The sequence below is a fragment of the Littorina saxatilis genome, linkage group LG3, assembly GCF_037325665.1.
Source record: "Littorina saxatilis isolate snail1 linkage group LG3, US_GU_Lsax_2.0, whole genome shotgun sequence".
NCBI lineage: Eukaryota > Metazoa > Mollusca > Gastropoda > Littorinimorpha > Littorinidae > Littorina > Littorina saxatilis.
The window spans coordinates 13,542,800-13,567,084 of NC_090247.1; the positions used below are offsets into that span (position 1 = coordinate 13,542,800).

At 41.8% G+C, this 24,285-nt stretch overlaps 1 protein-coding gene and 2 long non-coding RNA genes across 3 annotated transcripts; 2 read left to right on the top strand and 1 right to left on the bottom strand.

Moving 5' to 3' along the window:
• Positions 1-1,226: 1,226 nt before the first annotated feature.
• LOC138961668 (uncharacterized) lies at positions 1,227-10,720 on the bottom strand. The gene is made up of 2 exons (XM_070333342.1): positions 10,693-10,720; positions 1,227-6,378 (listed from the first exon to the last, which is right to left on the bottom strand). Exons 1-2 carry the CDS (start codon positions 10,717-10,719, stop codon positions 5,041-5,043), a joined length of 1,365 nt encoding a protein of 454 aa, XP_070189443.1. The 5' UTR covers position 10,720; the 3' UTR covers positions 1,227-5,040.
• A 6,407-nt stretch (positions 10,721-17,127) lies between these two features.
• Positions 17,128-19,089, top strand: LOC138960856 (uncharacterized). The gene is made up of 3 exons (XR_011454081.1): positions 17,128-18,160; positions 18,450-18,491; positions 19,017-19,089. It is a non-coding gene; the product is annotated as an uncharacterized lncRNA (long non-coding RNA).
• A 705-nt stretch (positions 19,090-19,794) lies between these two features.
• Positions 19,795-23,353, top strand: LOC138961670 (uncharacterized). The gene is made up of 3 exons (XR_011454274.1): positions 19,795-20,152; positions 20,773-20,819; positions 21,785-23,353. It is a non-coding gene; the product is annotated as an uncharacterized lncRNA (long non-coding RNA).
• Positions 23,354-24,285: the final 932 nt, after the last annotated feature.

Here is a 24,285-nt window from a genome sequence, read left to right on the forward strand (position 1 = left end):
AATGAGCGCGACGCGGCGAAGTTGGCCTCAATGTTCCCGCACCGTAGACCAGATTAGTAGGTGCTTGATTTTGGTATTTTGATTTTACATAACATTAAACCTTTCTTGGGGTTCATGGTCATGGCAACAGCCATAATAATATTATATCATGTATAATATTACATTTCAGCATATTTGAATTACATGTCATCATACCAAACTGTCATACATTTTTATTCCCACATCATTCTGATTGATCACAACCAAACCTACTATCAGTGGACACATCCAAATGTAAGCGCCTGTCCTTGACAACTTTTAATCGATCTAAAAATAGCAACTTGCTGGGTCCTTTGCCGCCAACAGACACTGTTTGGCCTGTAGGTAAAATGTACAATGTATTTTCTGATTTGTGCACAAAAGCTTTTTTTCTTTTTTCTTTTTTTTTTAACATAACAATGTTTAATGTCACTGTATGTTTAAAAGACCATGGTCATATTTGTAAAAAAAAATGTTAAATTAGAAAATAAATAACATTTTGGTTCATGATTTTTCCTACACCTGTGCTGAAAATAAGAAATAAAAATGTCGGTATGAATGGCTCGGTTTGAGTTTGTTGCGGTTGACCCTGCACAATGCGACCTATCATGTTTTTGCGATTTTGCCGTCACCCCTCCCATAGGGTGACGTATTTCACAACTTCCTGTGTTACACAAACTCTGTGATGACCAATTTTGCCTTCACTCCTCCCATAGGGTGACGGATTTCACAACTTTCTACAGATGAACAATGTTGCCTCCACCCCTCCCATAGGGTGACGGATGTCACAACTTCCTGTGTACACAAACTGATGACGTATTTCACAACAAAATGGCGCTGCCCATGGTCAACCTCGAAACTATCCGTATAGAATGGGGGCGTCCTCGCCCCCATAACAATAAGTGCACATAAGACACTCGCACAAAGTTAATGCATATTGTTAACAGAGGAAAAGTCACTACATTGCGCATAAATCGAGACATTATTATTAAGTCGAAAAACAACAAAAGAACATGAGAGAGGTTATGGGGAAAGATTTGTCAGGCAGTGTCTAATAAATGTTATGAGTGAAATATAGAGGCTCTGTTACGGAACCTGCCCGTCTGTCTAATATAGTCCTGTGTCTGTTAAGGTTTCTCGTGATACACACGTAAACGTAAGCACATTTACTTACACACGTGCGCATTATGTTCGTTTTTGCACACACACACACACACACACACACACACACACACACACACACACACACACACACACACACACACACACACACACACACTGTTTCGCTCTCAAGATCTCTCTGTCCTCTCTCTCTCTCCCGCTCTCTCTCTCTCTCTCTTTCTCTTTCTTTCTTTCAAAGCTACTTCCTTTATCCTATACGTAAATCTGCTGCTTGTAAATAAAGTCGTGGAGGGTCTTGAGCTTTTTGCACAGTTGAATACATTGATTTTGGGAAGGGTAACTGTTAGGGATTGTTGGCCCCTCTGAAGACCTATGCCAGGCCTCATCGTGGCCAGAGGGTGACACCAGAGTAGACTGAAGACCTATGCCAGGCCTCATCGTGGCCAGAGGGTGACACCAGAGTAGACTGAAGACCTATGCCAGGCCTCATCGTGGCCAGAGGGTGACACCAGAGTAGACTGGTGGCTGACTGGCACGGCACCGTTGCTTCTTCCCATTGCTGCTTTTCTTTTTGCTGTCTGTTTGTTGCTGTTACGGAATTCGTATGGCTTGCAAAACCCCCTTTGATGCAAAGCGAATTTAAATTACTGACAAATGAATGCGTGCATGCCAGAGCATTTTTATTGCATGTTGTTTTTACTAACATCAAGATTTATATAACGTTATGTTTTTGCTTGGTTGATGGTATCGAATTTACGCTTTCTTTCTTTCTTTATTTCTTTATTTGGTGTTTAACGTCGTTTTCAACCACGAAGGTTATATCGCGACGGGGAAAGGGGGGGGGGGGAGATGGGATAGAGCCACTTGTTAATTGTTTCTTGTTCACAAAAGCACCAATCAAAAAATTGCTCCAGGGGCTTGCAACGTAGTACAATATATTACCTTACTGGGTGAATGCAAGTTTCCAGTACAAAGGACTTAACATTTCTTACATACTGCTTGACTAAAATCTTTACAAAAATTGACTATATTCTATACAAGAAACACTTAACAAGGGTAAAAGGAGAAACAGAATCCGTTAGTCGCCTCTTACGACATTCTGGGGAGCATCGGGTAAATTCTTCCCCCTAACCCGCGGGGGGTGAATTTACGCTGTTTACTGTTGTATTTTGCTTAATTTGTATTTACTTTGTCGATTGTTTTATGTTAAATTAAGTTGGCCGGTCGACACTGTCTAAACGTTCGACAAAGAACAAAACAAAAAAACCACCCAATAATCTTTTCATAAAAAATCAAAAAAACAAAACAAAGACAATGGATATATAGGCGTATATGAAACGAAACTCATTTCGATGACGACATTTCTATTTACGTTTTTGTATCAAGTCGACACTTAACTAAATGTTTTGATATCGCTTCACGCGACTTGTTGTTTTATGCTGATAACTAGCTTGTTTTCTTGCGAAGAAGTTTCATTTCGTGTTTGGTAGTCCTTCTCTCTCAGGTTAACCGTTAGGCCTAATTAGAGTGAAATAGCTTTGACAGACATTCAGCAAAAATTAAATACAGAAAAAATCACAAAGGGTCCATATTCAATCAATCAATCAATGAGGCTTATATCGCGCATATTCCGTGGGTACAGTTCTAGGCGCTCTGCAGTGATGCCGTGTGAGATGAAATTTTATACGGCCAGTAGATTGCAGCCATTTCGGCGCATATTTACCTTTCACGGCCTATTATTCCAAGTCACACGGGTATAGGTAGACAATTATTAACTGTGCCTAAGCAATTTTGCCAGGAAAGACCCTTTTGTCAATCGTGGGATCTTTAACGTGCACACCCAATGTAGTGTACACGGGGGGAGGGTTCGGACACCGAAGAGAGTCTGCACACAAAGTTGACTCTGAAATAAATTTCCGCCGAACCTGGGATCGAACTCACGCTGACAGCGGCCAACTGAATACAAATCCAGCGCGCTACCAACTGAGCTATATCCCCGCCTGGGCGCCTGATATGGACCAGTGAAGCGGCCTTCACGTATTATTATTATTATTATTGTGATCATTTTTATGCGCCTAATCTAGATATAGCCCTAGGCGCTTACATATTAATTTCTGCCGTTTGAAATGGAATTTTTTACAGACAGACAGACAAACAGACATTTTTTACACACAATATATATATAACGCATTCACATCGGCCAGTAAAGCTCAGTAGCCTATTAGGCGAGCATTCACCTTTCACGGCCTTTATTCCAAGTCAAACGGGTATTTGGTGGACATTTTTATCTATGCCTATACAATTTTGCCAGGAAAGACCCTTTTGTCAATCGTGGGATCTTTAACGTGCACACCCCAATGTAGTGTACACGAAGGGACCTCGGTTTTTCGTCTCATCCGAAAGACTAGCACTTGAACCCACCACCTAGGTTAGGAAAGGGGGGGAGAAAATTGCGGCCTGACCCAGGGTCGAACACGCAACCTTTCGCTTCCGAGCGCAAGTGCGTTACCACTCGGCCACCCAGTCCACGTATCACTGTAAAAAGCCCCCTATACTTCAAAATAACATGATACAACTTAGTGTACAAGTCAGACTAATTCAAATAATTATGCTTTAGATTTATCTGTTTCGGGTTGATGAGATCATTATTTGAAGCACACCAGGAAACTAAAAAAGCTTAAACAGAGTGAAAATAAGTGAAATTATCAACTTCCACGAAAAAAATACTTTTTGTTATATTTGAGACTGTGCCAAAAGGTCAGGTGTCATGTCTACTGTCCCGAATGACACACGATTGCTGACATTTCACCATTGCCAACAGAATAAACAAATAAGAAATAGGTAGAAAATGAATGTGAAAACTGACTTTAATTGTTGATCAGTATTTTCTATACCACTAACAAATAATCTACTTGCACATAGCTGTTTGGCAAATGTATGTTGCATGGGACACACTGACATGAAAGTGGAAGATGTTTTTCCCTCTAGAGAAACTACATATCAAGTTACACTTTTTGTGCTCTTCCATTCCAGTTGGCAATCAATTGTTAACGCATGTTATCAGAAAAAATAGAACGAAAACAGATTAGATAGAATGAAAAATGTACTGGTGATGTCATTTGGGACATACTGACATGAAAACGTCACCTTTTGGCACAGTCTCATTTGTTTAAAATCTCGAGGGCTAATAATAGGTTATTTCCAGCAAGTTTCTTAATGAATTAATAAAACTAGCCTTTAGCTTTTATTTTCTTCGATTTGTTGAAGGTGGTCCGTATTAGGGGACTCGCACATACTTTGAGATTTTGCTATTATTTTTTGTTTGCAGCAGAAACTCGGGGTCAACACTGCTAAAATGTAACCAATGCGGCCTTAGCTGTCATAAATAGCAATTTTTGTGTGATAAAAAATTTGGCTGTGGACAGAAACGAGTCCGTTTTAGGCGGCAAATTTAGATAGAACGCTGCCAAAAGTGAAAAAAAGAGAAAAAGCCTAACGGTTTTGAGATTTGTGTTTCTGCAACTGTTTTGACATGTGCAAGTTATCCAGAGAGGGTGAATACAGCGAATACAACTTTTTTGAGCGCTCTAGCGCCGTTAGTTTGTCAGAACAGGAGGTGGTCCATATTAGGAGCCGGTCCATATTGGGAGCCCTTCCCCTATATTAGTCCCTCTCTGGGCGAGGGCTGGCTCTATTTCTCTCTCTCTCTCTTTCTCTTTCTCTCTCTCCCTCTCTTTCTCCCTCTCTCATTCTCTCTCTTTCTCTCTCTCCCTCTCTCTCTCTTTCTCCCTCTCTCATTCTCCCTCTCTCTCTCTCTCTCTCTCTCTCTCTCTCTCTCTCTCTCTCTCTCTCTCTCTCTCTCTCTCTCTCTCTCTCTCTCTCTCACACCAATCCCACAGTCTACCCCATGACGTGATACAGCTGTCTGAGATGACGCCGCTGACACTGGATGAGCTGTCCCGTCATCAGGATACAATACAGTCCGCTGTCCGTGCCCCGGATGTAGGCCGCCTGGCGACTCAGACCACTCATACTGACCACCAGCACGTCACAGCGAGCCAGCAGCTGCTGGTCAACCAGCACCTTGGTGAAGCCCTCACACAACTCCTGTCCCCGTTGTCCGCCCTTACTGTCCACGTGCACGAACTGACCGCTGGTTCGGACGAAGCGCGCGCCAAACACCTCCCCAGCCTGGTCAATGTACACCTTGGAGTCGGACGTGACGAAGAAACGGTAGTTGTCTGCCTTGGCGTAGGAAGGGGGTAGGGCAACAGTGGCGGTGGCGTTGGAAGGGGGGAGGGCGGCGGTGGCGGTGGTGACGTTGAACAGGGGACTGGCGGGGTCGAGACTCTGCAGAAAGCGAAGCACGGTGTGTCCGTGGTCCGTGGTGTGACGCCTCACGGTGTCGTGCAACATCTCCGAGTTTCTGGCGAAGCGCACGTGCCCACACAGCAGCCTGTCGTCCGGGGAGGGTTTGGCTGAGGCGAGCGCGGACTGCAGAGCGTGGTCAACACGTGGGGCCGGTCTGAACAGCTGGTGGAAGATCCGCGCGAAGATCTGGTCGTTGGTGAGGGGCCGCATCCACTGTAACTGTCTCTCGTATCGCGCGTTCTTCTTCAGCAGGTCGAAGTAGTCCAGGTTGGCCTTGAAGAGAGTCACGCGTGCTGTGAAGACCTCGCTGAAGTTGACAGACGGCATGCTGTTGTAAAACGCCACCGACCCGAGCCTGTTGTACATCTTGGCGTCAGACTTCAAGTCCAATGAGTCGGGCAAGTCCCAGGGCACCTCAGCGGGCAACAGGAACTCTCTCAGCGGGCACGGGATGTCGTTGATCCGGATCCCGAACCGTCGATGAGTCAGGTTAGCGATGACGTAAGCAATGACGATTCCCTTGAGCCGGTCGGCCCAGCCGCCGCATGCCCCCTTGCAGTCGTAGATCATGTAGCGGTCAGTGGCCAGAAGGGGCTGAGACGGCTTGCCCCCCGCTGTCACGTTGTCTTCCTTGTGGGTCCCTTGTGACGGTTTACTCAGCGCTGTGACGTTGTCTTCGTTGTAGGCGCCCTGTGACGGCTTACCCTCTATGACGGCATTGTGTGATGACACCATGTGTCGCAGCGCAGTGACGGAGTCTATAGGGGCCAGTGGTGGTGCGGCGTTTTGTCCGGGGAGTCGGAGCGTCCACCACTGGGTGTAAAAGATCACTGTCACTGCCGACAGCACGATCACCAGGCTGGCCAGCTGAAACACACACAGAAAGAACGCTACATGTTCATGGCTTGCTGTGTCAGACCAGCTGAAACACACACAGAAAGAACGCTACATGTACATGGCTTGCTGTGTCATACCAGCTGAAACACACACACAAAGAACACTACATGTACATGGCTTGCTGGGTCATACCAGCTGAAACACACACAGAAAGAACGCTACATGTACATGGCTTGCTGTGTCATACCAGCTGAAACACACACAGAAAGAACGCTACATGTACATGCCTTGCTGTGTCATACCAGCTGAAACACACACACAAAGAACACTACATGTACATTGCTTACTGTGTCATACCAGCTGAAACGCACGCAGAAAGAACACTACATGTACATGGCTTGCTAGCTGTGTCATACCAGCTGAAACACACACACAAAGAACACTACATGTACATTGCTTGCTGTGTCATACCAGCTGAAACACACACACAGAAAGAACACTACATGTACATGGCTTGCTGTGTCATACCAGCTGAAACACACACACAAAGAACACTACATGTACATGGCTTGCTATGTCATACCAGCTGAAACACACACAGAAAGAACACTACATGTACATGGCTTGCTGTGTCATACCAGCTGAAACACACACAGAAAGAACGCTACATGTACATGCCTTGCTGTGTCATACCAGATCTAGATTTACAGGCGTTGTTTGTTTTAAATATTGAAATGCGAGTGAAAGCGATACGACTTGAATGCAGTCATGTGTGCTAGTGTTAGTGTTAATGTTAGTGTGTGTGTGTGTATCAATAAGACAGATAGGCCGGCGACCAAGGTAAATTTATACATCAAGGAAAACAGACAGGTACGTAAACACTACACATTTAATACGCATCTATATGTGCACGTCCTAGATACTGGGAAATACTATGGGTTGTCAACTTTGAATGACTGTCACAATATCTCTGAGCAATGGATGACAAAGGGGATGCTTTGATGTCAAAGGGGATGGATTTGACTTACTGTAACAACCAAGTTTGGGTTTCCAAACATTGCTGTGGGTTTTAAACGATTTAATTTTTAGCCAAAATGCCCCCAAAACAGCACCTAAAACTGGGACAAAAATACACCAGTCTGTGTTGCAGCTGTACATAATGGAGAATAAAGCTCTGTGAATTTTATTGTGATGTTTATGGGTCAGCTGAAGGATTATTCTCGACATACACACTCAAGAATTACATCTATTTTTCTTCTTCTGGGAGTTTGATCGGCAAAGAAAACACGTAATCGTGGGTTACCGTCGTTTCCGGTTTCAACTTCATCAAATAATGCGATCTGCTGAACAAAGGAAACCTCAAAGTTATTCAAAGTCATTATTTATTTATTTCAACAACATTTAGGTTTTCAAAACACAGCACTACGGTAGGAAACAAATTTATTTCAGCTTATAATCGCGCTTGAATGTACCCCACCCTTGTTTCGTTTCCATCTGTAATGCACGAAAGCATGGCCACAGCAGACGACAAATCCCGCATTGCCTATCACACACGCGTTGTGAGATCGCGGGAACACCGTGGAAAGTTCCATTCATGACGTTTGACCCGGTCATGTGAATAGACAATGAGAATTTATCCACCCAATCGTATTCGTTTCCGGTTTTTGAGACGTAACTCACGACAGACCACGCTGTATCTTCACTGTTTGAGACCTGTAAAATCTTTTTTGACAATTGTAGCATATATTCATCGACGAATTTTGCGATATTTTGCTGATTAAAGCTTGATCTGGTGCAAAGTTTGAGCAGCACATGTGTTCTCATGATCGGCGCCATTATGAAATTTTCGATTCTTCTGCAACGCACGATCGACAATCGATTAATTCTCTCATTTAGGATTGTCGCTTATGGAAACTTGAAAATTTCAAACTTTCATGTATGCATAGTTATTTATCTATGTAGTCCACATGCAATAATCAAGTTTTAGTTCTTTTCTTTGGAAAGACATTACGAACTATGGTTTCCATGAAACTCACGACAGTATTATCTCTATACACATAAACCCAGTGAGCACAGATCGAAAACTTTTTGCTCACTTAAATCTTTCTATCATGTATTAAAACCCAAAAGGGTGCCCAAAAGGCTAGTTGCTACATTTGACCTACAAAAAAAACTTTTGCGCCTGGAAATTGCGTGGGTTACGGTTTCCACTTTCTACTTCGATCTAGTTAACTTATGGAAACTTGTAATTTCAAACTTTCATGTTTGCATATTTATTTATCAATGTTGTCCACATGCAAATTGCAATAATCAAGTTTTAGTTCTTTTCTTTGGAAATAAAAGACATTACAAACTATGGTTTCCATGTAACTCACGACAGTATTATCTCTATACACATAAACCCAGTGAGCACAGATCGAAAACTTTTTGCTCACTTAAATCTTTCTATCATGTATTAAAACCCAAAAGGGTGCCCAAAAGGCTAGTTGCTACATTTGACCTACAAGAAAAACTTTTGCACCTGGAAATTGCGTGGGTTACGGTTTCCACTTTCTACTTCGATCTAGTTAACTTATGGAAACTTGTAATTTCAAACTTTCATGTTTGCATATTTATTTATCAATGTTGTCCACATGCCACATGCAATAACTGAGCTAAAGTTCTTTCCTGTGGGATATTGAAGCCTAAAGTGGAAACCATGTAACCCACGACATAGAGCGTACTGCATGTGTCTAATTGTCATTTCTAAAGAAACCCCGATATGAAAGGTCCTCTCTTTGACAGAAAAAGATACAGGCATGTCTTTTGCACTTAAAAAAGAGTATTTCACTCAATTCAGTCCTACTTTTTTTTCCTGGTGTCCATGTCCCATAGTTGTGACCCAGTATCTAGGATGTGCACATATCTATGTACGGCTTGTGTCTGTCTGTCTGTCTGTGTGTTCACGATGCACGGCCAAAGTTCTCGATGGATCTGCTTCCAATTTGGTGGACATATTCAGGTAGACCCCGGACACAATCTGGCCGATGAAAATTTTCAACACGTGCTCTGAGCGCGCAGCGCTGAACCGATTTTGGTTTTTATGGTTTTTCTGTACATCCATTCCCAGTAACTCTTCCTTATCTTCTCCAGTATTTTGCGCGTTTATCTCCCTTCCTTCGTGTGGCGTCAATCGCGGGTACCCGGCGAAGCAGGCGTACGGTGCGCAACTCACCCGGCGAAGCCGGGTATTCGGCTCTACTTCTTCCCGGCGAAGCCGGGTATTCATACTCCGTCTCGCGATCATCCCGGCGAAGCGCGAAATCATCAAGTGAATTCATATACAAGCAAACAAACAAACAAGTCGCGTAAGGCGAAATTACTACATTTAGTCAAGCTGTCGAACTCACGGAATGAAACTGAACGCACTGTACTTTTTCACCAAGACAGTACAGCCGCTTCGTCAATCCCCGCGTGAAGGAAATCGCTCACCTCCCTCGTGCAAAACGTAGTGATATTGATACGCCAGATTAGCGCGGTAGCGTATTGTGCTAAGCAGGAAAGCGCGCTTTTCTGTATTCTTGTTAACTATCTGAGCTTGTTTTGAATACAACCTATCATATCTATATGTTTTTGGAATCAGGAAATGATAAAGAATAAGATGAAACCATTTTTGGATCGATTTCTTAAATTTTAATCGTAAGACTAATTAATCTATTTTCGTTAATTGTGATCACATTTTAAGAGTAAACATGACATATGTATATATTGTTAGATTCAGAATGTGATGAAGAATACGATGCAATCAATTATAAATCTGTTTGTGAAAAATCGATTTCAACGACAACTTTAATGAGCAAACTCATTAATTAGATGTTAAGCCTCCAAGCTGAAATACAATACCAAAGTCCGGGCTTCGTCGAAAATTACTTGACCAAACTTTCAATAATTTGGTTGAAAAATGAGAGCGTGACAGTGCTGCATCAACTTTCACGAAAAGCCGGATATGACGTCATCAAAGACATTTATCATAAAAATGAAAAAAAACGTCTGGAGGTACCATACTCAGGATCTCTCATGTCAAGTTTCATGAAGAACAGTCTAGTAGTTTTCTCCGAATCGCTCTACACACACACACACACACACACACACACACACACACACACACACACATACACACACACACACATACACACACATACAGACATACACACATACACCACGACCCTCGTCTCGATTCCCCCCTCTACGTTAAAACATTTAGTCAAAACTTGACTAAATGTAAAAACCAATAATAAAACAAACCAAAGCAAACCAAAGAGAAACAAATAAAGAAAGCTTGGCAGTTCAACCTGTCGCTCTTACCTCCATATGATACAATGACGTGCGCATCCTCCTGAAAACAGACGAACACTCAAAATCACTATCTTCACTCTCTCTCACTCTCCCCCCCTTTCTCTCTCAGAAAGACACACACATACACACACACACACACACACACACATACACATACACATACACACACACACACACACATACATACATACGCGCGCGCGCGGCGCACGCACGCACGCAAGCACACACACACACACATACTCTTTGTCTCTCTCTTTATCTCTCACCAACCCCCTGCTAGTATATATATATATATATATATATATATATATGACGGCCATACTGCTGTGTAAAGGCAGGAGGTAGCAAGTCCATGAAACATAGTTTCGAGAAAATCAACTTTTTCTGTTTGCATCTATGTATTGAAATGCAAAGCTTTAAATTATATCTTTTTTTACTGATGAAATGCAGGGCAGTGTTTTGCGTTTCTGTTATGAATATAAAAACCCACATTTGATTCATCACTTAGAAATAATGATTTTTTGTGGACTTGCTACCTTTTGCCATATTAATACACAAAACTCATTCACTTAAAAAAAATTGTAAAAGGCAGTAATAGGACATACTGCTTTCTGCCAAATTATGTCCCAACTTAAATCTTGTTAAAAAAGTAGCTAAAGGCATTAATGGACTTAGTTACTGCTTTCTGCCATTTTATTTTGGTCTGACTGAGAAAAAGGCATAAAGCAGGAAGTGGACTTACTGTTTTCTGCAAATTTATTATAAAAAAAATGCAAATTTGGGAACATATTATCCCATACACACACATACCACACACATCACACACACAAACACACACGCACGCACGCATGCACCCACACACACACACACTCTCCCTCTCATCCTTTTTTTTGTCGTCTGTCCGCCTGCCTCTCTCTCTTCCCCAGGGCCGGATCTGGGGGGGGGGGGGAGGGGGGGTTCCTGGGGTTCCGGAACCCCCCCCCCCCCCTGGCCATCCAATGTACCTCTCAGAGAAAAAAACAGTGGACTTTTTAAGCTCTTCCCCCAACTCCCTCAGTTTATTTGGTCTTCCAAAACTATTTCAAATTATGAACAACATCAAGTCGACAACGGCCTGCCCTCCCCGTTATAAGTCCATCATCATAGTAATATTCAAAGTAAAGAGTCCTGTCAGACTTATTTACTAGGCATATATGCAGGGGTGAGTTTTGGCGCTCGCCCGCTCGCCCCCGGCGACTTCAAATCGCGTCGGGCGGGTTCGAAATTCCTCTGAAATCGCCCGCCGGGCGGGTTCAAATTTCGCTGAAGTACAAAGTCATTAGGCAACGTAGTCAATCGGAACGGCCGGCGAACAAATATCTCTGCGGGCGATCTCAAAATCTGTCACTTCTCTACTGCCCACTCATCCCCCCCCTTCCCCCACTTTGAGAAGGACTCAGGACTACCACCAATCAAGGCCAGACACATTGGCTAGACAGCTACCCCCCTCCGCCTCACTTGACCGTGTCATCACCCCTCCAGTGCCACGAGCCGCTGGCGATTGCATCAGCAGTCAAAATAGTTAAACCCCCCTCCGTCCCCCCTCTTTGCGCTATTCACTTCACCCCCTCTCTTATCTTATCCTGCGCTCACCAATCCTTCAGAGACTTTCACATGTTGTAAAACAGTTTCCTCTCAGATAAAAACTCGGTCATTGACCCCGAGTAAGAAGGTCAGTGTCTCGACAGGCAGCTGTGTTCAGATTGCAAGTAAGGGTCATTGACCCAGGTCTCAAGGCCAACCAGCTTTTACAATGCATAGATCTGCCTTTGATCTGACCGCCCATCCAGAGCAAACATATTCCCCTTAGCCCTCTGTATTTTTCCTTTGGTGTGCCTGCTTTGTACCACTGATCCAGTTTCTGGGAAATGTATATAATTATGTCATTGACTGCAGGGATACTCATTGAGACCGTTTTCCCAAATATGTTAACACCAGCTTTGCTGACCAACTTAGTACAAGTAGTGACAGTACTACTGCTGTCAATTATTTCCCTTCAAATAAGGAAGTTTAAAAAAAAACCCGATCCACTATATGTGATAAAGAAGAAAAGACAGACTTTCAACAATAGGACAAGGGTTGCAACTCTGCTGAATCAAAAGTATAAAGATCACCTGTGAACAATTCTAGGATCAGGAAATCTGAACATCTGTTTGTTTTCATTAGGAAATAGAAATGAAATGTAATGCTTTTTATTATTTATGACTTAAGCTGTGGTAAATTTGGCTGGTATGCAACTTTTACAGTAATATTAATAACACAGACATAAAGAAAAAGAAACAAAACAAGAAAGCAACTTAGAAATTTTTTTTGTTTGTAGTCAGCTTTTTATACTTGGTTTTATACAACAAAAAACATAATTTAAATTAAAAAAAATGCTGATTTACTCTTTTGTAGTGTGTGTTTATGTGGTAAGTAAAGTTCCATAGTAAATTACTTTGTAAATTGTGTGGTAGGGGGTACATAAAGGGGGTAACTTTTAGTGAGGTTTAGTGTGTGACAGGGTGTGAATGTGGTTTTGATTTCTTGTTTCTTTGTGGCGGCTTTTATTTTAAATTCTTTATTAAAACAAGGTTAATTATCATTATATTAAAACATAGCATTTTAGTCATCAAGTTTTGTGTGTGTTTGTGGTAGTTATTAGTAGTGCAAATCCACATGTATGCATTATAAGTATGAATGTACGTCTTTTGTGTATGTGGTTAGCACGCGACGAGCCGCTGGGGCGGTTGTAAGAAATCCCGGCAAGTTGGGGGCCGGTTGGGATTTGGGGGGGCCGGTTCAATTTTTGACTTACCGGCCCCCCTGGCCGGTAGCAAAAAAAGTTAAGGTACACCCCTGTATATGTCTTTGGGATTATTCCACTGAACCACTATGGTAAATGAATATATGAAATATTTTGTTACTGTTGAAAATGTGTAATTTTGATTCCCAATTGCAAGGAAAGACCAAAAAATGACCTCACAAATGCAAAATTTTCTCGGCTTCTGGGAGGATTTGCCCCCCAGACCCCCCAGCGGGGCGTTGCCCCTGCACCCCGGCGGGGCCTCGGCGGCCCCGGGACCCCTGCCTTCAGTTGGAACCCCCCCCCCCCCCTCAAACGAACTTGGTCCGGCCCTGTTCCCCCTCTCCCCCTCTCTCTCTCTTCCCCTCTCTCCTCCCCCTCTCACCCCCCCCCCCCTCTCGCTGTCTCGCTCTCTTCCCCTATCTCTTGTGCCCAGAGTTGTCAGTATTTTTCATTAATTGGTCTCTCCGAGTGTCTACACAGCGTGACTTGTGCCCAACAAAAAAAATAAATGCATAAGAGAAAATATCCCAAAGACATATATACGTATGTGCCTTCGGAGGTAAGTACAAGCTGTTCATTGTTGTGTTGGCTTTCGCTATCATAACCTAGCTACACTTCCATAATTTCGAAAAGCTGTTTCAGTAGTTTTCCTTTTTCGTTGTCGATTGCTAACCCGCAGATGTTGATGTTCATGCAGCAATGCCTGACTGACTCCTTATTGCGCAACATCGCTTTTATGAAATCACAGCTGTTGTTCGTACAAAAACACGAGCAATTCGATTTATTTCATGTTTATTAAAAACTTAATTCGTTTGATGCTTTCACATGTTTTGAGGCATAGTCGCACACACACACTCTCTCTCTCTCTCTCTCTCTCTCTCTCTCTCTCTCTCTCTCTCTCTCTCTCATCCTTTTTTTTGTCTGCTTGTCTGTATGTCTGTCTGCCTCTCTCGCTCTCTGTGTGTGTCTCTCTCTCTCTCTCTCTTCTCCTCACGTGACGAGGCCGTCGATTAATTTTCTGCTCTGAGATTTGTCGCTCAAAATGTCAATTCCTACTTGCAAAATGGAAGTAACTGGACTACCAGCTGCTGTTAGAGCATCACTCGACGTCCTGTTTGGGGAAAATGAACTTTCTTCATGGAAGATTAAATCGGAGGGGAAGTCAACCGTGGTTATACTTTGACTGACAACACCACAGCAAAACAACAATGGCGGACACACTACTGTGTTTAGAAAGAAAGCTCCGTGTCAAATCAGAAGAGACAGACAGAGGGCAGAGCAGCGTGCAGCACACAGAGAAGAAAAACATGAGACAAACATGAAACAGGCAAGTTCGGAATTGAATGTGAATATGAATGTTCAGTCAAGTGCGGAGAGCAATGGCAATTTAGTGTCAGTAGTTTCAACTACTGAGAGTGGAAGGCCTGACATGTTGTTTGGAAACTTTGACACAAGCTCGTACACTGCTGCACGGCACGACATATCGCTGTTGCCTACACGTGAAATACGTGGAGCGCTTTATCCGAGCAGTGTGTCACTGGATGGCAGTGAATGTGGGTGAACTGGTCAGCTGTGACAACAACAACACTGAACTACATGATGTGGCTTGCAAAGACGATGCGTGTACAAGTGTCAGTTTTTCTAGAGGTGTAAGTTTTCCAAGACCAAAAGAAGGCTTTGTGTTTTCACCAGTCGCAAAGTATGAAGACCCAACAAGCCTCAGTGAAGCGGAACATACAGCTGACAATTGTGGTCACTGTGTGCAGACACTCGGGAACAAAGTTGGTGAGGTTTTTGACAAACCAAAACAAACACTGCTCCGTGACCACGGTCGTAATAACTGCTTGACGAAAGTCGTCCCTGATTCCAGAAACGAGGACATGCTGTATTTTAAGTCAGATGACTTGATCCTCGTGTATGACTCCTCATGTCAGGCAGTGACTCACTGGCATATCGAGCACTGCAGTCGTAGCAAGCTGTGGACACAGACGAAGTTGAGGGCTTGGAACTGTCTTTCACAAGGAGCCTCCCCTCCAGCCTGACCAACTGGTGGACATCAAGGAAAGGCTGACGCAAGACCTTCTCATCATCGCTGCTGCAATCAGGACCACGCTTGGTTGATGAACTTACTGTCGGTCGCATGAATGATCAAGTGTACAAAAAGACGTTTCGAGAAAAGCCTAACCGCGATCGATACGGTATTCGTGACGCGTTATTCCAACAGTCGGACTTTCCAACTATTGTGTTTTCCCCCCGATTTTTTTGTTTATTTCCCAAGCCCACTGTTCCCGTTTTGCAATGGGCCAACGGCCTACGCAGTAAACCATTCGTTCGTTCTCTCTCTCTCTCTCTCTCTCTCTCTCGCCCTCGCTCGCGAGACCTGCTGCCGACAGGAAGAAATTGGAAAGCTCTCGCTTGTTTGAAAGTTTTTCTGCTTCTATTCCACCATGTCTCCAGTTGTTGGCTTCCCAACAGCTTTGGACAACCTATTCGGCGTCCTGCTGGCAGAGAACACACTGACGTCGTGCAAATGCATCGCTGAAAAGGAAAACACTACCATTGTTATCCGACTGTCTTCAACCAGCCCACCCCAAAATGGCGACCAACAACAACAGCACACAGTCAACTCGTACAGACGGAAACCTCCTAGCCAGCTTCGACGGAACCACAAACGAGCCCAGCAGCGACATGAAACACGTCACGTTGCGGAGAAAGAGGCAAGTTTATTTTCACTAGAACTTTTTTTTTCGCCACCATTCTCAAAACCAACTGTTGAATCCGCCGATGAAGTAGGCCTTCACGATCAAGAAAGTGTAACGCAGCAGAGCGACACACCCCCTTCTCCATCTGCACGTGAAACGCGTGACCACGACAATAGGAGCAAGGACATCAACATTCCTGACCCTGAAACCACTGCCACGCAAACTGCCACTTGCGTGGCAGTCGACAACAACGAGTGTGACACGGTGTGTTCGGAGGAGAGTGAGGAAAGTAAAGACGAACAATTTCTGTCGTTGGCTGAACATTCCGGATATGATCTGCACACCATCAAAGAAACTGTAGCTAGCATCAGAGACAGGTCCCTACAACGCAGACTGAAGGACTCCGACAGAAACAATTCTTTCAGGAAAGTAGCGTTAGACTCGCGACATGGCAAGAAGCATCTCCTCCTTGAGTCTGATGACATTGTTTTGATCTTGGATTGTGCACTAGTTGAGAAAGACCATGGAAAACATGCCATCGTGTACTTGTTTTTCAAGCAGGATGAAAGATACCTGCTAGATAAAGAAAAGACAGTTCTCAGTAACATTCATACCTGGCGACCTGTGCAAAACAGACATTATTACCAAGAGATCGATGATGCACGCGTGTCGCTTCTGACTGTCATCAAAGTAGCTACTATCTACATGGGCTAACTCTGCGAGACAAATGTTGCTGGTAAATCCGCGATGTATAGAAAAGATCATTGACTTTGAGCGGAACTGTGAAGTAAATTTTACCTGGCATGGGTACCTTGCTAGAGAATGTCTGTAGATATTTCATGTAATTTGTAAATATGTTCATTTTCATTATTTCATGTAAATACGTTCATTTCTAAGAGTGTGTATTACCAATTGTAAATCCTTCTTTGTTAATTCGACATTTTGATTTGTCAATGCAATCACTCAGCGGTCAGGCAATCAGCGTGTCTCACCTCCAAATGGATCTGCCTCAATGTACACTTCCTGGCAAGCGTATCAATTCACGACTTTTTTCCGTGACCTTTCGGATTTCATGGGGGCTGCCATTTTGGTTTTGATGCGCTTCCTTTTCCGGTTTACGTATTTTCCGGTTTAACATAGCATTTGCGTTTTTTTGTCAGAAGAGTGATATTTGGTTATGAAGGAAGTCAAGTCCGCCATTACCTGCAACCTCAGTTGAGTGTTTACTTTGAACTTAAACTTGAACCGTAACAGTGTGTAGCCAGTTCGCAAGACCTGTTCATCTTCCTACCAGTTCCAACTGTTGTTATCAATGGGTCGCGCAGCTGGAGGAAGTGTTTATTTTCATTTGGAGCCCAACTTCAGTTCAAAACCAGTCAAGAACTGGCCTTGACATTCGTTTGGAACTTAGTTCAACGAGTATTTTCTCGAACGTAACTTTTGACCCAGCATCATGAATTAGACGTACACCGGCAGTTATAAATCATGTTGTGCAAAAGACTGTAAAGAAGTAGAAAATTGTGGAAAATCGGGAATGCTTTCTCAGTTTGTGCACCCTGGCAACATTCATCAGGAAAAAAACTGCATATGCCTTCCTCTGCAAAACAAAAGTCGCGCGAAGAATGCTGAACGGGCAGCGACGACTAGCTGTTCTTCTTCAAAGTAATAAACTACCCCCCAAACTCTGCAAGTTTGTGCGATTTACTTTGTGGACATGAAGCCAGCAGAGGGCTCAGGAATGCCCACTTAATTCCTTGATTTTACTTCCGTCACAAGAACTAAAAGAACATTCAATGTTCGTTAAATCTGTGGATCAAGTGACTCTAGAAGCGGAGGAAATGAAAATCACCGGCAGATCTGTACAAGATGTTGAATTCTGCCAGGGAAACGAAGCCGCTGTCACGGCAGAGAAGTCTCCGCCTACGAAAGTCGGTAGATCTAGAGCAAGGTAAACATACGTTTTTCAACGCTTGTTCACAAACACACACACACGTACACAAACACACACACGCTCACACCATCACACACACACTTATGAAAGAGATGGAATAGCTGATCGAGTGATGACAATGTTGATTGATAAGTATTTTTTGGTGCGGTGAACTTGAGGCAATATTGTTCTATCAATCCATCAATATATTTTACACTTTCACCCCAGAAATGAAGCACGTGTACACATATTGAACAAAAGAACCATTTTAAGCTTCCATTGGTATTGTTTCCTCTTTTTTTTGCAGACATGTTGGCAGGAAGTGAGTGTTTCACCCCACTCTTGCAAGGTAGGTTTATCACTGATGACAAGTTCTGATTGTTTTTCCTTTTTAATATTAAACGGATGACAATCCGTACTCTGCAGATGGATCTAACCGAGATGGATCTAACCGATACACGGAAGCAACATTGGGAACACACTGTTATTCAGTCTGTGAATAGTTCATGTGTGAGGGGTATTACTGCAAGTACGTTCACTAATGTAGAGAAATAATTTTGGACTCAAACTTCAAGTTAAATTGTTTCTGCTGTCAGAGCCATCTTTCTGAAGGAACAATATTTTACATGCCACTGGATTGTTGTATATTCCTTATTTTGCAATGACAGGCTCAGCTTTCATTTGATTGTAATGTGTTTCTTATTTGAAGCTTTGTATCATAAAAGCTCTGTAGAAGTGTTGCACTTGTTTTGCAGACTGCATTAGGCGTGGTAGCTTTTGCACCTCCCCCCCCCCCCCCGCCTATTTATCTAACACACCCACCCACACACATACACAGGGTGCTGACAAAGGATCTTTTTCTATTCTCCTTCAGGCCATCGCTTAATTTCTTGCAGACTGAGGAGCAGAGGACGTTTGAGCCGCTCCTAAACCTGAGGCACACAAGCAACAAGGTAAATAAGGTATCAGTATAAAAACAAATGTTTTCACTTTGATTTTTATCGCATCATTTTTTTTAATTAAACTCTGTAAATTGTGGCAATTACACATTATGCTAATAACATTATTATGAAGAATGAAGATTTTCAACTTATCATTGAAGAAATGAAATCAAGCATTTTTGTTCATTCTGTATTTGATTATTATTTTCCAGTCTTTGGGTTGGCATAGTGGGTGAAATAAGGGTGAGGAGTGTCGGTTGGTGTTATTTTTTCGGTCTTGGTGATGTAATATTTTTCCCACGGTATTCATGGTTATGTTTGACTTTAGTGCAGATTCCAGAACAGCCTCTTAAACTGAAAAGCTACAAGGTCAACAATATAAACAGGTTACTGGTGTCTCAGGCATTGATGTTTTTAAAAAGATTTGCACAGCAATTTATGTGTTTGTAAACAGATAATGAAAATAAAGCATAACAACTTTTATATTTTGTAAGTGGAATTAAATGTTTTCATTTTTTATTTTGAAGTGTTTTTGTATTCAGGTTTTATTGGATGGGTGGGGGGGGGGGGGGGTGGTTTTGGTGGTTCTGACTTTTTATGATGTAAGGATTTTTTTCCTTAATTAGTTATTTAATTAGTTTATGTAGGGGGGGGGGGGGCCGAGGGGGGGGGGGGGGGGGGGGCGTGCGATTTAAAGTGTATTTCTGGCTTTCGGAGAGGTGCTAAATCTGTTAAAATGGAAATGAAATAAAACAATTGGTGGTGAGGGTTATTACAAAAAAAGTAAGGATTATTTCTCATACCTTTTTATTTTTTACCCAAAAATTATGTTACTGAAATTATTCATTAATTTTTAAAGAGGCAGACTGTGAGACAGGTGATGTAATTGAAGTTAGAATATCATGAGATGTTACTTACTTTCTTTACAATATCATCTAATTTGACAGTCCGACACTGAAGACTGCAGACTTCATGGCAGCCACTGACCTGACGATATGACAGCCATGAATTGAATATCAAACGCAGAAGAAGAAAAAGAAGAAGACAGTCTAACAGGAAAATAATTCTGGTATGCTCATAATTTCTATGCCAGTTTGAAAAAAGTCATGAATTGAAGTTTACCCAGGTTAGACATTAGCATGTCGTAATTGTGACAATGAATGTATCCGTAAACGCACCAAGAGACTTACTTTGAAAAATTGAAGTCATGCATCGTCAATATGACTACAATCACAAACTGAATAAGGGGAAATCATGTCAATTTGGTGGTCTGGATCATCAGCTGTTGCTCATTCGCTATAATGGTCTACTTGACAAAGCCCGTCTTCATGTGCTTCTTTGTTTCTTTATACCTAGTGTAGACAACATGTAGGCGTTTGCAGACTGTTTATTGTATTGCTGTTGTTTGTTTGTGAGTAAAACTATGGTGTGACCTCAATTGTTTGAAATTTGTTGTGTATGTTCTACTTTGTGTAAGGTGTTTCTCCATGCCCCCAGAAGAACCGACATTATATTAAAACCTTCATACCCTGAAAATACTTGCATACTAGATGTTGTTTCTTATTGTAATGATTGGGGACAGGCAAGCTCTTAAATTGTGCAAGCCATCAGAAAACTGTCAAGTCTGATTTGCTAGAACAAGCGATATTAACACGTTATTAAGATGAATATTTGATTAAATATGTGCAGGAACTACTTCAGCAGATTCATATGGCCAGTCTCACAATGCAAGGAAGGTGAGTAGATTGAATTATGTCTATCCCACCTGTTCTGTGTTTAGTGTCAGCCGTGATTGCCTGATGAGAATTTGAAAACATGTTGCTAACTAACATGAACCCAACCACGAAACGTGATGTAGGTGAGTAGCCCATCTAGAAAAACGAACCTGTTCTAATTCCGAATTAGAACAGGTTCTTTTTTCTAGATGGGCTACTCACCTACATCACGTTTTATGGTTGGGTTCATGTTAGTTAGCAACATGTTTTCACATAGAAAATGGTGGGCACCTGAACAAATATCTGCACATTACAATGAAGTCTTACTTTTTAATCTGATGGTTTAATAACCCCCAAAAACCCAACCAACCAGCACCCCCCCCCCCCCCCCCCCCCCACCCCTCCAAGAAGAAGCTCACATAACTACCAACTACACAATTTCATTACAGAATCAAACAATGGGAAGAATCAGGATTCAGGAGTGCTAGGTCGTTGGGGGGGATAGCTATCACTAGGCACTCAGCAATGAATAGTTGAGGTTTTCACGGACATTAACAAAATCCGGTAACCTACGGACAGTAAATTTCACAGGGAAGGGAACAAGAACGTCAAAAATGGAAAAGTATGTTTTTTCTTTCAAACCATTGATAGAGCTCTGAAGCTTCACACAAGTTTTGCAGAGAGAGCACTCGGCCTCTTCATTTTTGGCACTAAAACATGCGCACACACAAAAAGAAAGTTTTTAAAAAGTGGCACCGATGTATTCTCACACTCACAGCCTTAGAATATTGCAGTTTGTATGTTACCAAATTGAGGCATGATTTTACTCCATACCTGACCAAATCTGCGACAGTCGGGCAAACTTCTTACAAGTCGGATTGGGCCTTCAATCAAATACTCAGAAACCAGCAGCTACTTTAAGTAATACTAGTTTTGTTGTTATTTTTTACAGCTTGTACTGAATGTGTTTTCTTTTATCTCCTCAGAATCGAGTCAGCCAGAGAAAGACCATTGAGAGGGAGAGCGCACAGTAAAGCATATATGGCATGCACTTCGGTGGACCAGTGCCATCATCTTCATAACAAGAGATGCAGATCATATTTTCTTATGTTTAAGTATAGCTGTTAGCAAAAGTATTTGACGATTCTTGGGTACGACTTTCGTGTTTAATCCTATTAGCTTGTGTACAGCCCCAAAATCTGTTTTATTTTGATTTATCATTTATAGTTTGAATTTTTTTTTCATGGAATTAGTCCAAATGTAAATACATCTAAGGTTGCAATATTGTTTTTTTTTGTATATATACCCTTAAAACTACCTCTTCGTGTAAACAAAATTTAATTGTAAAAAGAAGTGTTTGTTCAAGGGAGATAATTTGAAGCGAATTTTTTTTTAAATCAGTAAAACTGCGTAGTGACATCTTCAATTAAATAAAAAGAATAAGGAATAAAGGTATACACACAGGTTGTACCCATTTTCTTGATTGCACTGCTTTTAAGTAGAAAGCTTTTTTTCTCAGAATTATTTTACAAATAAAATTCAAGGGAGGCAATTGATATGATAAAAAGGAAGAATTTTTTTTTTCTTAGAATACTGTACACATTTAGTAAAGTATAATTTACAAGACAAAACACAGGTTTTTTTTGTTTTTTTTTCTGTGCCTACTACTTGACAAGAGAACCACGAGATTTGTGCAGATTATTTAAAATTTTCTGTACAGTATATTTTACAAAGACAGATCCATACAATATATAAAATTTTGTAATAGCTGTTTTCAATTTGTAGGTATGGTTTTTTTTTAAATCAACAGTTCGGATAGCCACAACAAGTGTGTATGTCTTGTGATTTGAGAGCTTTAGCACTGGATGCTTAGAATCCTCTTGATCATTTACTTCAGTAGGTAAAGCCACCTTCTCCAAAATCTTCTCTCCTATTCTGTGCTTACTACAGTGGGTTTGACAAGAGAACCACGAGATTTGTTTTTGTACATATGTTGCTTTTATTCTGTACACTTTAATGATTTAATCCTATGTGCTCATTTTTTTTTAACTGTGTTTTTGTTTTTGTTTTCCTGTATTCAAAGTGTGTATGGAAACCACAACCTGTCACAGCAGTATTATTAATCTGGATCTCCCTGCTAAGAACGTAATTAACAGAACGTGTGCATGTAGCTAAAGAACTTAAAAAGAATTTCTGCTACTTCACTCAAAATACGTCCATCCTCACACTCATATTTTCTTAAAATAATATTTGTTCATACAAACATGTTTGCGAATTATTCAATTTTGCGTAAAATATTCAATTACGATTTCTTTGTGTGTTGCAAAATTATGTAATAAAATTATGCAAGATCAAATTCAAAACAGCAATAAAGCTGCTGACGGCAGAGTACCTCTGTTGACTTCTCTATCTGTTGGGTCAAACTATGCCACAGACATGTTTCTTCTAGAAGCTCAATATTACGTGGTACAGTCTCAAAGACAGAACAACGCAATAACCTTTTTTTGTGTAGATTCGATTGACTTTTTCCTGAAATAAAATATTCATGAAGCCGGTTCTGACTGAGTTAATATATTTCTGGAAAGCTGAACAACGCAATGCGTCTGTGACTGGTGAAGAAGCAGAGCTGGAGCTTTTTGTATTGTTTGTCGTTGGTTTTACTACACACGCACTCACATACGGTCAACAAAATGTTGCATATTCCTGCTTGACAAACAAATGCCTGCATACATGCGTGCACGTACGAACATTCATACCTGTGCAAACAATCTGCCACTTCAAGTTCAACACCCAAACCCCACACATTCCTCCAAAAGGAGTCTGAAGTATAATACTGGCATTTGTGGTATTGAACGAGGACCTCAACTTCCATTGTCTAGTGCATGTGGGTCTCATGTTGTACGTGTGAAACCACTTACTTAAAAAAGAAAAAATCTTGTAAGCTTATCAACAAAAAACGAACAATTATATTCTTAAACAAACTGGTTAGAATAACAGATTTAGGAGAATGCAATGCAAGGAACATCATTATCTAATTCGGTCGATGCTTAGATCTAGAAAAGCACCCACTTATTCCAGTATAATAGAGAGACAAAATCCAATTGAAAAAGTTCCAGATCTAGACAAGGCAAGCACTAGCAGCAATTTTAGCTAGCAAACTCGAACTTGCCCTGCATTCATGCAAGGTCGAACCACTTTCCCTGCCTAGTGGGGGTTTGGCGGGTAGAGGGCCGGTGCTGGCACACTCGGAGTGAAACGACATGTCACCTACTTCGATAGCTTCTCCGGATTTACGTGTACAAACAGCGTCCGGGTTTACCGCTTCGATTCTAAACCCTAGTTTCTCATGTTGGTAACAAACTGGCTATTTGTTTATCAGATGTGTCGTTGTTCCACATTAAATGATGCTAGAATGCAAGATCGCAATCATTTGGTTATCAAACCAGGTTGTGTTCTTTCATCACCTTTTTCCGCGCAAACAGTTTTG